The 14,037-nt window shown below is 40.5% G+C and overlaps 1 protein-coding gene across 1 annotated transcript in view; it reads right to left on the bottom strand.

Annotated features, from left to right (window-relative positions):
- The window catches only part of LOC124123878 (neuronal acetylcholine receptor subunit alpha-10-like), a 29,339-nt gene that overhangs the window by 2,606 nt on the left and 12,696 nt on the right, over positions 1-14,037 (bottom strand). Inside the window, exons 4-7 of the mRNA XM_048383005.1 lie at positions 6,578-6,714; positions 6,156-6,200; positions 5,226-5,335; positions 1,732-2,276 (exon numbers count right to left, since the gene is read on the bottom strand). Coding sequence (XP_048238962.1) covers positions 1,732-2,276; positions 5,226-5,335; positions 6,156-6,200; positions 6,578-6,714 — 837 coding nt within the window. The remainder of the gene's footprint in view (positions 1-1,731; positions 2,277-5,225; positions 5,336-6,155; positions 6,201-6,577; positions 6,715-14,037) is intronic.

Here is a 14,037-nt window from a genome sequence, read left to right as displayed (position 1 = left end):
TAAATATTGATTTAATTTGGTTAAACATCTTCATAAGTCAGGGCATCAACATCTACTTTATTCGTTTTTTATAAAAATCTCGTGCATATTTTCCAGGGAATCCAGGCACGGCGATTTTGGTGAATTAGAGAAAGCTAAACAGACAAAGGGGTGCAAAAATGTCACGTTGGAATCGTTGTCTTTTCATAAGATAGCGACAAAGCTGTCTTTTGTTCGTGGTAATGCCAAGCATGTTTCGTATTCAGAAACACACGTATGGTATTGCGTTGATAATACTTTCAGGATGGGATTGCGTCCCGAGACTTGGTATTTTATTCAGTTACATTTGCAAAACCAACTTGTAATTTTACTTAAACATAAACTTAAACTTAAACTAGGAGCCTAAATATATGTTATTAAAAAACACACCTTGCAATAATTTATTTGCTTCAAATCTTCATATTTTTCAGACATAGATGGCATAAGACGATTCACACATTTATTTTTAGTTCATGTGCGGGAATGTGATACGAGGGTTGACTGATTCGCGAATAGAGAAACCTAAAAACGATTTATTTTTCAAACGACCTCTCTTCCACTGATAATGATAAACACCTGCAAACGATGTTGGACGGATGCATCACACTTTCGTAAAAGTTCTTCTTTTGGCTGTCCATGGCAATAACTAATTTGTGAATTGGTGCATTGTCCTGGTGCAAGAGCACACCACGTTTTGTCAGCTTCCCACGTGTCTTAGTTTTAATTTCATCTCGTAAACGCCAGACAAAATATGTTCATATAAGGTCTACCATTTTGACACCCTCGTCATCGCAGAACATGGTGGCCATAACTTTTCCAACTAATGTGGCTTAGTCACAAATCATTGGAAGAAACTTTCTGTGTCTTAAGGCTTTTGATGCTACGGCTTCTCACAGAATCTTGCATATTTTACTGACTCATAACAGTGAAACGATTTGCTCAGTTAACTCAAGTTTGTGTGGATATTCCCCTACAACTTCATGCAGTGTCCACAACACATTTACATATTTGTCCTATTACGCAATTCCTTCTATTTAAAGTTCAGAATTTGTCAACCCTCGTTTTCCTCACAGATACCAGTTGCCTCAGATCAGACGAAAGCATGTCAGGACCACTGAGAAGGAAGCCCTTAGTAAACGCTAAAATTAACAGTTTCTTTACCACCTTCCCACGAAAGAGAAACAATGCTATTACAGCGAAAATACCTACTTTTTGATGGAGCAGCACGGTTAAAACTGCAAGATTACCCCTGACTTTGTGAATTGTGATTAATACGAATACGTGTTCAAATGATACATACATGTAGCTAACTTCTAGGTAGAAAAGCCTTATTTTGTATGTTTTTGACACTGATAATGTAAACATGATTGACAATCATGACACTATTTTGTGCTTTAACTTCTATTTGTTTTAGATAAGACTACATCTGCGTAAAAAAGGAGAGTAATTTATTTACCATTGGACCTCTTATGAGCGTTCACATCTGGCGCCCTTTACAAAGTAGTTCCATTTTGTTTCAAGATTTTTGTCAATCATATTTGCAACCTTGTTCTTGGACATTTTCGGTGTTGCGATTAAATCCAAGCCAACTACCCGAATACCCAATGTCAAGTCCCTGAAGCTGTTACGCCATGAAATAACTGAAGTACTGCAGAGTTAAACTCAACTTACTCACTCACTCTTTTAAAAAACATTAAGGAAGTAAAAACATACCAATAAGAGGAATCGCTAAAGACGTCGGTGGCAATATCGTCGAGATAACAAGCAACAATGCTATCATTGCCAGGAGAGACGTGATTCCTATGGAGATTTTCTCTCCAGATTCATTCGGCACCAGAAGTCCCAGCAGAGCAACCAACGTGATGACTAGACAGGGCATCATTAGATTAACTAGGAAGAACAAGGGCCTCCGTCTCACGACCACTCGGTACATCAATGCGAGGTAGGGCTCGGGGCAACATGAGTAATATGAGACCTGTCGACTTTTCTTGAAGGAGACCATGTCCCATTCCGCACTGCCAATGTATTCATATAAACCTACGTCTCCACTTTCACCATTTGTGAGATTTAGTTGATCACCATTGGATGTCCACGACAGGAACACCATCTGACAGTATTGTTGATCCATGGGGAAGTATGCAACGTCAATTGTACACAACGTTTTTAAGATGACCTGATAAACCAGTAATACTTCTCCACTTGACTGTACTACTGCGTTGTGGTACTCGCTATGCGACAGTTGGTTGTTTACTTCCACTCTGCACGATAAATGAATAAAACATGTCAAAAAAATTTCAATCTGTCACTGTAACTAGTTTAAGGGGCTTTGAACAATTTCTCAACATTGGGCAGTAATGAAAGTATGTGTTTAGGTATTCCACAACATATTATTTCAAATTTAAATCATTGTCTTTCCAAAATGATTGAGCATCTGACATTTTACATGCACAAGAATAAGGAACGTACACACACACTCATGCACAAGACACACATACACATATATGAGTGACAAAAAAGATAAGCACCGCTTACTGTATTATATATCAACACAAAGTTGCAATTTCTACATTTCCCAGACAAAACATATTTGTGACTTATTCGTATTGACATACAGTGACCGAGTGGTTCATATATCGGGGGAGAAACGTGCCTTTTCAATGCAGAGTTTTGTAATCGGAAGATTGAGAACCAGCCGCAGAACGCATACAGTCATCGGAGGTGGTTATTTGAAACCAGAGAATGACCAAGCACCCAGTAGTTGCCAACCTAATGGTAGCTTTTGCAGCTGTATTATGACAAGTCATAAATTCCTCTCCACCTTTGCATCCTGTCATATAACGAACCCAGTATGTGCCCCCGCGTGAAGAAACAACCTTCAGCAGGAATCAGTGGTGTTATGCTATCCATGAAACATGTAAGATTAGTGTCATAAATATAAAGATATTTCCAAGAGACGCATGGTTCTTCAGGATATATGACGAAAGAAATGAAGCACCAGTGTTGCTTTACATTTTTCCAGGAGCATGTATCTTCCTATTATGAAAGTACTGCACTCCTTATCGATAATTGAGATTATTGCTAATTGTATAAGATAACAGAAATAGTAACATTAGTATTAACTTACAGGTTGTTATCATGATGTATAAGCATATTCCGTTTACTATCAGTGGCCAGAAGGTTAGTAAACAGCGAATTTACTATGCTGCCTGGTAGACTGCATGATACTGCTGTAGGGAGAACGTAATATATTTCAGTTTTGGCACCAAGACTGATAGTATTGTTCACTTCCGCTTTAGGCAGTGTCACGTTTACCGTTTTGCGGAAAGAAGGAGAAACTGAAGCTGCTGACAAAATATGTTTTAATATATTTTATAGTCTATCACACTCAAGGTAAAACATATAAGTTCTTCATATATAATAAGTGCCGCGAAAATGTATGCATCATTGTTATACCATTTAAAAAAACCCTTTACTCTGGGTAATCTCACGTCGCTTATTTTGAACCAGTTTTAGCGCTGTTAACTCTAATTAATGTTCCAACATATTTGCAAAATACGGCATTGCTAAATGGAATGACGGGTTTCATCTCACATCAAATAATAATTTTGTTAGCAGTGTTTAAGCTTACTATCATTGTTGATCTGTGACAGAACTCATGTTGAAGGAAGGTACCGATGGATTGTGGTTCAGTTACTGACATAATTCGGGCCGAACAGAGCTTCCTAGAACATTGATGATCTTGAGGGCCCGTTGATGTGTGACACCCGGTGTCATCGCTATTTGGTTGTGATTCATACACACAAACAACCATACAATCGACTCTGCTTTTGCCAGAGATTTCTTATGAATACGGCAAGGGTCCTGACATCCCGAACGGGACTCAACCCAAAAAAGTACGAGAATCTGTACTTTACTTAGAAAGTGTTCTTCCAAATATAACATTTGTTACATTTGATCATTTTCTAAATGACATTGAGTATTCATAACTTTCGACCATGGGAGCGGTGGCAATTTACACTTGCCAGAGGGGTACACAACGTTCGTGATCTAGACTACTAGTTGTCGGATTTTCATTTTTTTGGAAGCCTCGGTGGTTGAGTGGGCTAAATCGCTGGCTTTGTGTGCTGGCGATTAGGTGCCTCACTCTGGCAGTGTGAGTTCGGGACGGGAGAATCTGTACTTTACTAAGAAAGAGTCATCCCAAATATAACATTTGTTAAATATGGAAATGTTTGTGAATTTTTACAGTTTTCGTCACAACACATTTTGATACTTATGAGTCAGAGTGTTAGGTATACACTGGTTTTGTAACGTTGCTGATGATAGTTTGTCATGACTGACAAAACTATGAGCTTTATACCAAGTACGCAATGGGAGGTTGGTTACATTTGCCAGTATAAAACAAGCTTTGTTTACTTTTTTTACCTGCCAATTACTTTTTGCTGTATCGTGTAAACAAACATACACAACACACATACACAACAAGAAACAATTATGTTATCTTTCACCTGTTGTCATTTGTTATGTACTTATTTTCAGCAACTGTCAAAAGCACAGAATCAAAACTGTATTAAAGTGCCGTGCAACTTTCTACATGTATTGTATTGTTTATTGTTTAACGCTGCACTCAGCAATATTCCAGCTATATGACGGCGGTCAGTAAATAACCGAATCTGGATCAGACAATCCAGTGACTGATATCATGAGCATCGATCCACACAATTGGGAAACAATGACATGCAGCAACAAAGTCGGCGAGCCTAAACCACCCGATCCCGTTAGCCGCCTCTTAAACAAGCATAGAAGCCTTTTACGGCAAACATGGGTTGCTGAAAACCTGTTCTACCCTGGATCGCAATTACTACAGGTTTATTGAATATACTAAGAATACTAGTAAAGATCAATTATTATATCATTATAACCAGCAGTTCTTTGAAAGATCCATGGTTATCTCTACTAACTGAGTAGTAAATTGTACTAATCTAGGATAGGGAATCTACCAGTCAAATCAGTAAACAAAATAATATGTGGTTACTAAAGTCTACCAACACCTTGGTGTCTGAGTTGACAGTGCAATTCACTAACCATTTTAAGAAACTTTACTTACTTTTTCTGTCAGTGTTAGTATATACAAATACAAACAACATCAACTATTTCTGATATATTTTAATCAAGATGAAAGCTCTTTCTAAAAAAGGGGTACTTACGAGTTAGGTATTCGAATGTCAGGCGTCCATATGGCATCGGATGGGATCCGTAGGTCGGTCACGTTATCACGTTCTTCCTGTTGCCATGCCAATGATGCATCCCTCCATTTCTGGAAAAAAGATGCATGATCCACTATCCTGAAACTTGTGATATATTTTAGAGAGTATTATGGAAGTCTGTCTGTTTTTAACTGTTACCCCAAAATCTAAATAAAACGTCTTGCTCAATAGATAGTCTGGATTTGAGATAACTTTGGTACAATTACACCCATACTGATCATTAAAAACACCACACTCTCATTATCACAGATCTTGTATAAACCTGCTCAGTACCGTAGCCAGGATCATCGACAACACTTCACAGTTTGTATACACCACAATACACTCGGCCGCTGGTGACGTGTGTCTATTGTTACTAATGACATGAGGTCGTGTATAAATTTCCGTGCATGAATTTTAGGCAAAATCAACTACTGCCTGATATGGAACACTGCAGAGAAGATCGATGGAGAGCACATGTCGCACTACGATATCACCGTTTGTGCGACTTGAACTCTCATAAGTCGGACAGGGCACTCACTAGTTCTTTCACGCCGGAGCAAGCCCGTGGCATGATTTGTTTGGCATAAAACAATGGGACAACACCCAAAGCGCCCAATTAAGCGTGTATTAACGGCTGATGGGAGAACATGTGAAGTAATGATGATATTCAAGGATCCAATGATTATTTTGGTTCGAATCCTGGACTGATTATGAACCTTGATTTGTCAGCCCATGCTCGAGTGTTTCAGGTAAACGGTGGAAGGTGGTATACTTGAACCACTACCTGTATCATTTATTCGACTTCTTCTCACATAAAGCTGACACATTGTGGTATAACTGGAATATTGATCAAAACAGCGTAAAACTAATTCACTCTCTCATATTTACCAAAGTTATCCAGCAATTTGTCGTCATCACTTGCTTTCTCTCGTCCTGCAATAAGTGAAAAGGAAATATGATGATGTTGTTACTCCGCAGACTAACGTATACGAAGAAAGTACTTTGCTTTTCATTTTATTCAAAACAACAATTTTTGCAATATAACGGCAAATACACTTTGTTCCAGATTCAATAATGACGCTATATAGTACACTAAACACAGCTCCCTCACTAACTCAGTAACAATGCCCCTGGCAGCCTAAGAAACCTGGGAAATCGTAACATCGTACTGAGAAAGTCAATTCGAATGTTGGAAGAGTATGGTGCTTCTCATAGCATACCGACACCATTGCAACATACAACCTAAGTGTATCACAATTGAGTTTTAACTACTGGGACAATACTGCAATATGAATATTAAGTGCACTTACGATGTCGGAGACCTCGACCAGGGTAACGTCCATCCACACGTTCAGTGTCTCGTTAGGCCCGAAAGGTTCAACACGTTTGTCGTAGTTGCGAAACATATCAGTGACCAGGCTGTGTTTGGGATTACAGGCTGCAGAGTCTGACAACAAATTAAAACATTATCAGTGATGCTCGGGAGATGGAAACAACAGAACAATATCAGGAATACAAGGGAGATGGGAAACATCAGAACAATATCAGGTATACACGGGAGATGGGAAACAACAGAACAATATCAGGGATAACAGGAGAAGGGAAACAACAGAACAAAATCAGGGGTACATGGGAGATTGGAAACAACAGAACAATATTGGGGGTACACGGGAGATGGGAAACAACAGAACAATATCAGGGGTACATGGGAGATTGGAAACAACAGAACAATATTGGGGGTACACGGGAGATGGGAAACAACAGAACAATATTGGGGATAAACGGGAGATGGGAAACAACAGAACAATATGAGGGGTACACGTAAGAAGGGAAACAACAGAACAATATCCGAGATACAGGAGCAATTGGAAATAACAGTAACATATCAGGGTTACACGGTAGATGGGAAACAAAAGAACAATATCACGGATACACTGCAAATGGGAAACAACAAAATATTAGCTGGGGTAAACGGGAAACAGGAAACAACAGAAAAATATCAGGAATACACGGGGGATGAGAAAAAACTGAAAAATATCAGGGATAAACGAGAGATGGGAAACAACAGAACAATATCAGGGATACACAGGAGATAGGAAACAACAGAACAATATCGGGGATACACGGGCGATGGGAAACAACAGAACAATATCGGGGATACACGGGAGATGGGAAACATCAGAACAATATCAGGTATACACGGGAGATGGGAAACAACAGAACAATATCAGGGAAACACGGGAGATGGGAAACAACAGAACAATATCAGGGATACACGGGAGATGGGAAACAACAGAACAAAATCAGGGGTACACGGGAGACGGTAAACAACAGAACAATATCAGGGGTACACGGGAGATGACAAACAACAGAGAACAACTTCAGGGGTACACGGGAAATGGGAAACAACAGACCAATATCACGGGTACATGAGAGATGAGAAACAACAGAGAACAATATCAGGGATACACGGGGGATGAGAAACAACAGAACAATATCAGGGGTACACGGGAGATGGTAAACAACAGTACAATATCAGGGATACACGGGAGATGACAAACAACAGAGAACAATATCAGGAATACACGGGAGATGGAAAACAAAAGAAAAATATCAGGTATACACGGGAAATGGGAAAGAACATAACAATATCTGGGATACAGGAGAAATCGGAAACAACAGAACAAAATCAGGGGTACATGAGAGATGAGAAACAACAGAGAACAATATCAGGGGTACATGGGAGATGGGAAACAACAGAACAATATCACGGGTACATGAGAGATGAGAAACAACAGAGAACAATATCAGGGGTACACGGGGGATGAGAAACAACAGAACAATATCAGGGGTACACTGCAAATGGGAAACAACAGAACAATATCAGGGATACACGTGAGATGACAAACAACAGAGAACAATATCAGGTATACACGGGAAATTGGAAAGAACAGAACAATATCTGGGATACAGGAGAAATCGGAAACAACCGTACAATATCAGGGGTACACGGTAGATGGCAAACAAAAGAACAATATCAGGGATACACTGCAAATGGGAAACAACAAATCAATATCAGGGGTACACGTGAGATGGGAAACAACAGAACGATATCAGGGATACATAGAAAATGGGAAACAACGGAACGATATCAGAGATACACGTGAGATGGGAAGCAACAGAACGATATCAGGGATACATGGGAGATGAGAAACAACAGAGAACAATATCAGGCTTACACGGTAGATGGGAAAGAAAATAACAATATCAGGGCTACACTGCAAATGGGAAACAACAAAATAATATCAGGGGTAAACGGAAAATAGGAAACAAAAGAAAAATATCAGGAAAACAAGGGGTCTGAGAAACAACAGAACAATATCAGGGATACACGGGAGATGGGAAACAAGAGAACAATATCAGGGATAAACGAGAGATGGGAAACAACAGAACAATATCAGGGGTACACGGGAGATGGGAAACAACAGAACAATATCCGGGATATACGACAAATAGGAAACAACTGTGCAATATCAGGGATACATGGGAAATGGGAAACAAAAAAAACAATATCAGGGATAACAGGAGAAGGGAAACAACAGAACAAAATCAGGGATACACGGGGGATGGGAAGTAAAAGAATAATATCAGGGGTACACGAGAGATCGAAAACAACAGAACAACATTAGGGATAAACGGGAGATGGGAAACAACAGAACAATATCAGGGATAACAGGAGATGGGAAAGAACAGAACAAAATCAGGGATACATGGGAGATGGGAAACAACAGAACAATATCAGGGGTACACGGGAGATGGGAAACAACAGAACAATATCAGGGATAACAGGAGATGGGAAACAACAGAACAAAATCAGGGATACATGGGAGATGGGAAACAACAAAACAATATCAGATATAAACTGGAGATGGGTAACAACAGAACAATATCAGGGGTACACGGGAGATGGGAAGCAACAGATCAATATCAGGGGTACATGGGAGATTGGAAACACCAGAACAATATTAGGGGTACACTGGAGATGGGAAACAACAGAACAATATCAGGGGTACATTGGAGATTGGAAACAACAGAACAATATTGGGGGTACACAGGAGATGGGAAACAACAGAACAATATTGGGGATAAACGGGAGATGGGAAACAACAGAACGATATGAGGGGCACACGTGAGAAGGGAAACAACAGAACAATATCAAAGATACAGGAGCAATTGGAAATAACAGTAACATATCAGGGTTACACGGCAGATGGGAAACAAAAGAACAATATCACGGATACACTGCAAATGGGAAACAACAAAATATTAGCAGGGGTAAACGGGAAACAGGAAACAACAGAACAATATCGGGGATACACGGGGGATGAGAAACAACAGAGAACAATATCAGGGTACACGTGAGATGGGAAACAACAGAACAATATCAGGGATACACGGGAAATGTGAAACAACAGCACGATATCAGAGATACATGGGGGTTGAGAAACAACAGAGAACACTATCAGGGGCATATGTAAGATGGGAAACAACAGAACGATATTAGGGATACACAGGAGATGTGAAACAACAGAAAAATATCAGGATACACGAGAGATGGGAAACAAAAGGACAATATCAGGGATACACGGGAGATGGGAAACAACAGAACAATATCGGGGATAAACGGGGGATGAGAAACAAAAGAACAATATCAGGAGTACACGTGAGATGGAAAACAACAGGACAATATCATGGATATACGGTGAGATGGGAAATAACAGGACAATATCAGGGTACACGTGAGATGGGAAACAACAGGACAATAACAGGGATACACGGGAGATGGGAAACACAGAACAATATCAGGGAAAGACGGGAGATGGGAAATAACAGAACAATATCAGGGATACATGGGAGATGGGAAACAAAAGAACAATATCAGGGGTACACGGGAGATGGGAAACAACAGAACAATATCAGGGAGAACAGGAGATGGGAAATAACAGAACCATGTCAGGGATACACGGGGGATGGGAAATAAAACAACAATATCAGGAGTACACGTGAGATGGAAAACAACAGGACAATATCAGGGATACACGAGAGATGGGAAACAACAGGACAATATCAGGGATACACGAGGGATGGGAAACAACAGGACAATATAAGGAATACACGAGAGATGGGAAACAACAGGACAATATCATGGATATACGGTGAGACGGGAAATAACAGAACAATATCAGGGATACACGGGAGATGGGAAACAAAAGAACAATATCAGGGGTACACGGGAGATGGGAAACAACAGAACAATATCAGGGAGAACATGAGATGGGAAACAACAGAAAAATATCAGGGATACACGGGAGATTGGAAACAACAGGACAATAACAGGGATACACGAGAGATGGGAAACAACATAACAATATCAGGGAAAGACGGGAGATGGGAAATAACAGAACAATATCAGGGATACACGGGAGATGGGAAACAACAGAACAATATCAGGGAGAACAGGAGATGGGAAACAACAGGACCATATCAGGGATACACGGGGGATCGGAAATAACAGAACCATATCAGGGATACACGAGAGATGGGAAACAACAGAACAATATCAGGGGTACACGGGAGATGGGAAATAACAGTAACATATCAGGGATACATGGGAGATAGGAAACAAAAGAACAATATCAGGGGTACACGGGAGATGGGAAACAACAGAACAATATCAGGGGTAAAGGGAGATGGGAAACAACAGAACAATATCAGGGATACACGGGATATGGGAAACATCAGGACAATATCAGGGATACACGGGAGATTGGAAACAACAGGACAATAACAGGGAAACACGGGAGATGGGAAACAACAGAACAATATCAGGGATACATGTGAGAAGGGAAACAACAGAACAATATCAAAGATACAGGAGCAATTGGAAATAACAGTAACATATCAGGGTTACACGGCAGATGGGAAACAAAAGAACAATATCACGGATACACTGCAAATGGGAAACAACAAAATATTAGCTGGGGTAAACGGGAAACAGGAAACAACAGAAAAATATCAGGAATACACGGGGGATGAGAAAAAACTGAAAAATATCAGGGATAAACGAGAGATGGGAAACAACAGAACAATATCAGGGATACACAGGAGATAGGAAACAACAGAACAATATCGGGGATACACGGGCGATGGGAAACAACAGAACAATATTGGGGATACACGGGAGATGGGAAACATCAGAACAATATCAGGTATACATGGGAGATGGGAAACAGCAGAACAATATCAGGGAAACACGGGAGATGGGAAACAACAGAACAATATCAGGGATACACGGGAGATGGGAAACAACAGAACAAAATCAGGGGTACACGGGAGACGGTAAACAACAGAACAATATCAGGGGTACACGGGAGATGACAAACAACAGAGAACAACTTCAGGGGTACACGGGAAATGGGAAACAACAGACCAATATCACGGGTACATGAGAGATGAGAAACAACAGAGAACAATATCAGGGATACACGGGGGATGAGAAACAACAGAACAATATCAGGGGTACACGGGAGATGGTAAACAACAGTACAATATCAGGGATACACGGGAGATGACAAACAACAGAGAACAATATCAGGAATACACGGGAGATGGAAAACAAAAGAAAAATATCAGGTATACACGGGAAATGGGAAAGAACATAACAATATCTGGGATACAGGAGAAATCGGAAACAACAGAACAAAATCAGGGGTACATGAGAGATGAGAAACAACAGAGAACAATATCAGGGGTACATGGGAGATGGGAAACAACAGAACAATATCACGGGTACATGAGAGATGAGAAACAACAGAGAACAATATCAGGGGTACACGGGGGATGAGAAACAACAGAACAATATCAGGGGTACACTGCAAATGGGAAACAACAGAACAATATCAGGGATACACGTGAGATGACAAACAACAGAGAACAATATCAGGTATACACGGGAAATTGGAAAGAACAGAACAATATCTGGGATACAGGAGAAATCGGAAACAACCGTACAATATCAGGGGTACACGGTAGATGGCAAACAAAAGAACAATATCAGGGATACACTGCAAATGGGAAACAACAAATCAATATCAGGGGTACACGTGAGATGGGAAACAACACAACGATATCAGGGATACATAGAAAATGGGAAACAACGGAACGATATCAGAGATACACGTGAGATGGGAAACAACAGAACGATATCAGGGATACATGGGAGATGAGAAACAACAGAGAACAATATCAGGCTTACACGGTAGATGGGAAAGAAAATAACAATATCAGGGCTACACTGCAAATGGGAAACAACAAAATAATATCAGGGGTAAACGGAAAATAGGAAACAAAAGAAAAATATCAGGAAAACAAGGGGTCTGAGAAACAACAGAACAATATCAGGGATACACGGGAGATGGGAAACAAGAGAACAATATCAGGGATAAACGAGAGATGGGAAACAACAGAACAATATCAGGGGTACACGGGAGATGGGAAACAACAGAACAATATCCGGGATATACGACAAATGGGAAACAACTGTGCAATATCAGGGATACATGGGAAATGGGAAACAAAAAAATCAATATCAGGGATAACAGGAGAAGGGAAACAACAGAACAAAATCAGGGATACACGGGGGATGGGAAGTAAAAGAATAATATCAGGGGTACACGAGAGATGGAAAACAACAGAACAACATTAGGGATAAATGGGAGATGGGAAACAACAGAACTATATCAGGGATAACAGGAGATGGGAAACACCAGAACAAAATCAGGGATACATGGGAGATGGGAGTGAGTGAGTGAGTATGGTTTTACGCCGCTTTTAGCAATATTCCAGCAATAACACGGCGGGGGACACCAGAAATGGGCTTCACACATTGTACCCATGTCGGGAATCGAACCCGGGTCTTCGGCGTGACGAGCGAACGCTTTAACCACGAGGCTACCCGACCGCCCCTGGGAGATGGGAAACAACAGAACAATATAAGGGGTACACGGGAGATGGGAAACAACAGAACAATATCAGGGATAACAGGAGATGGGAAACAACAGAACAAAATCAGGGATACATGGGAGATGGGAAACAACAGAACAATATCAGGGATAAACTGGAGATGGGTTACAACAGAACAATATCAGGGGTACACGGGAGATGGGAAGCAACAGATCAATATCAGGGGTACATGGGAGATTGGAAACACCAGAACAATATTAGGGGTACACGGGAGATGGGAAACAACAGAACAATATCAGGGGTACATGGGAGATTGGAAACAACAGAACAATATTGGGGGTACACAGGAGATGGGAAACAACAGAACAATATTGGGGATAAACGGGAGATGGGAAACAACACAACAATATGAGGGACACACGTGAGAAGGGAAACAACAGAACAATATCAAAGATACAGGAGCAATTGGAAATAACAGTAACATTTCAGGGTTACACGGCAGATGGGAAACAAAAGAACAATATCACGGATACACTGCAAATGGGAAACAACAAAATATTAGCAGGGGTAAACGGGAAACAGGAAACAACAGAACAATATCGGGGATACACGGAGGATGAGAAACAACAGAGAACAATATCAGAGTACACATGAGATGGGAAACAACAGAACAATATCAGGGATACACGGGAGATGTGAAACAACAGCACAATATCAGAGATACATGGGGGTTGAGAAACAACAGAGA

The sequence above is a fragment of the Haliotis rufescens genome, unplaced genomic scaffold (genome assembly GCF_023055435.1).
Source record: "Haliotis rufescens isolate VD_foot unplaced genomic scaffold, xgHalRufe1.0.p SCAF_43, whole genome shotgun sequence".
Lineage (NCBI taxonomy): Eukaryota > Metazoa > Mollusca > Gastropoda > Lepetellida > Haliotidae > Haliotis > Haliotis rufescens.
Note: the sequence above shows the minus strand (reverse complement) of the source record. Positions and strands in the feature narration are given on the sequence as shown.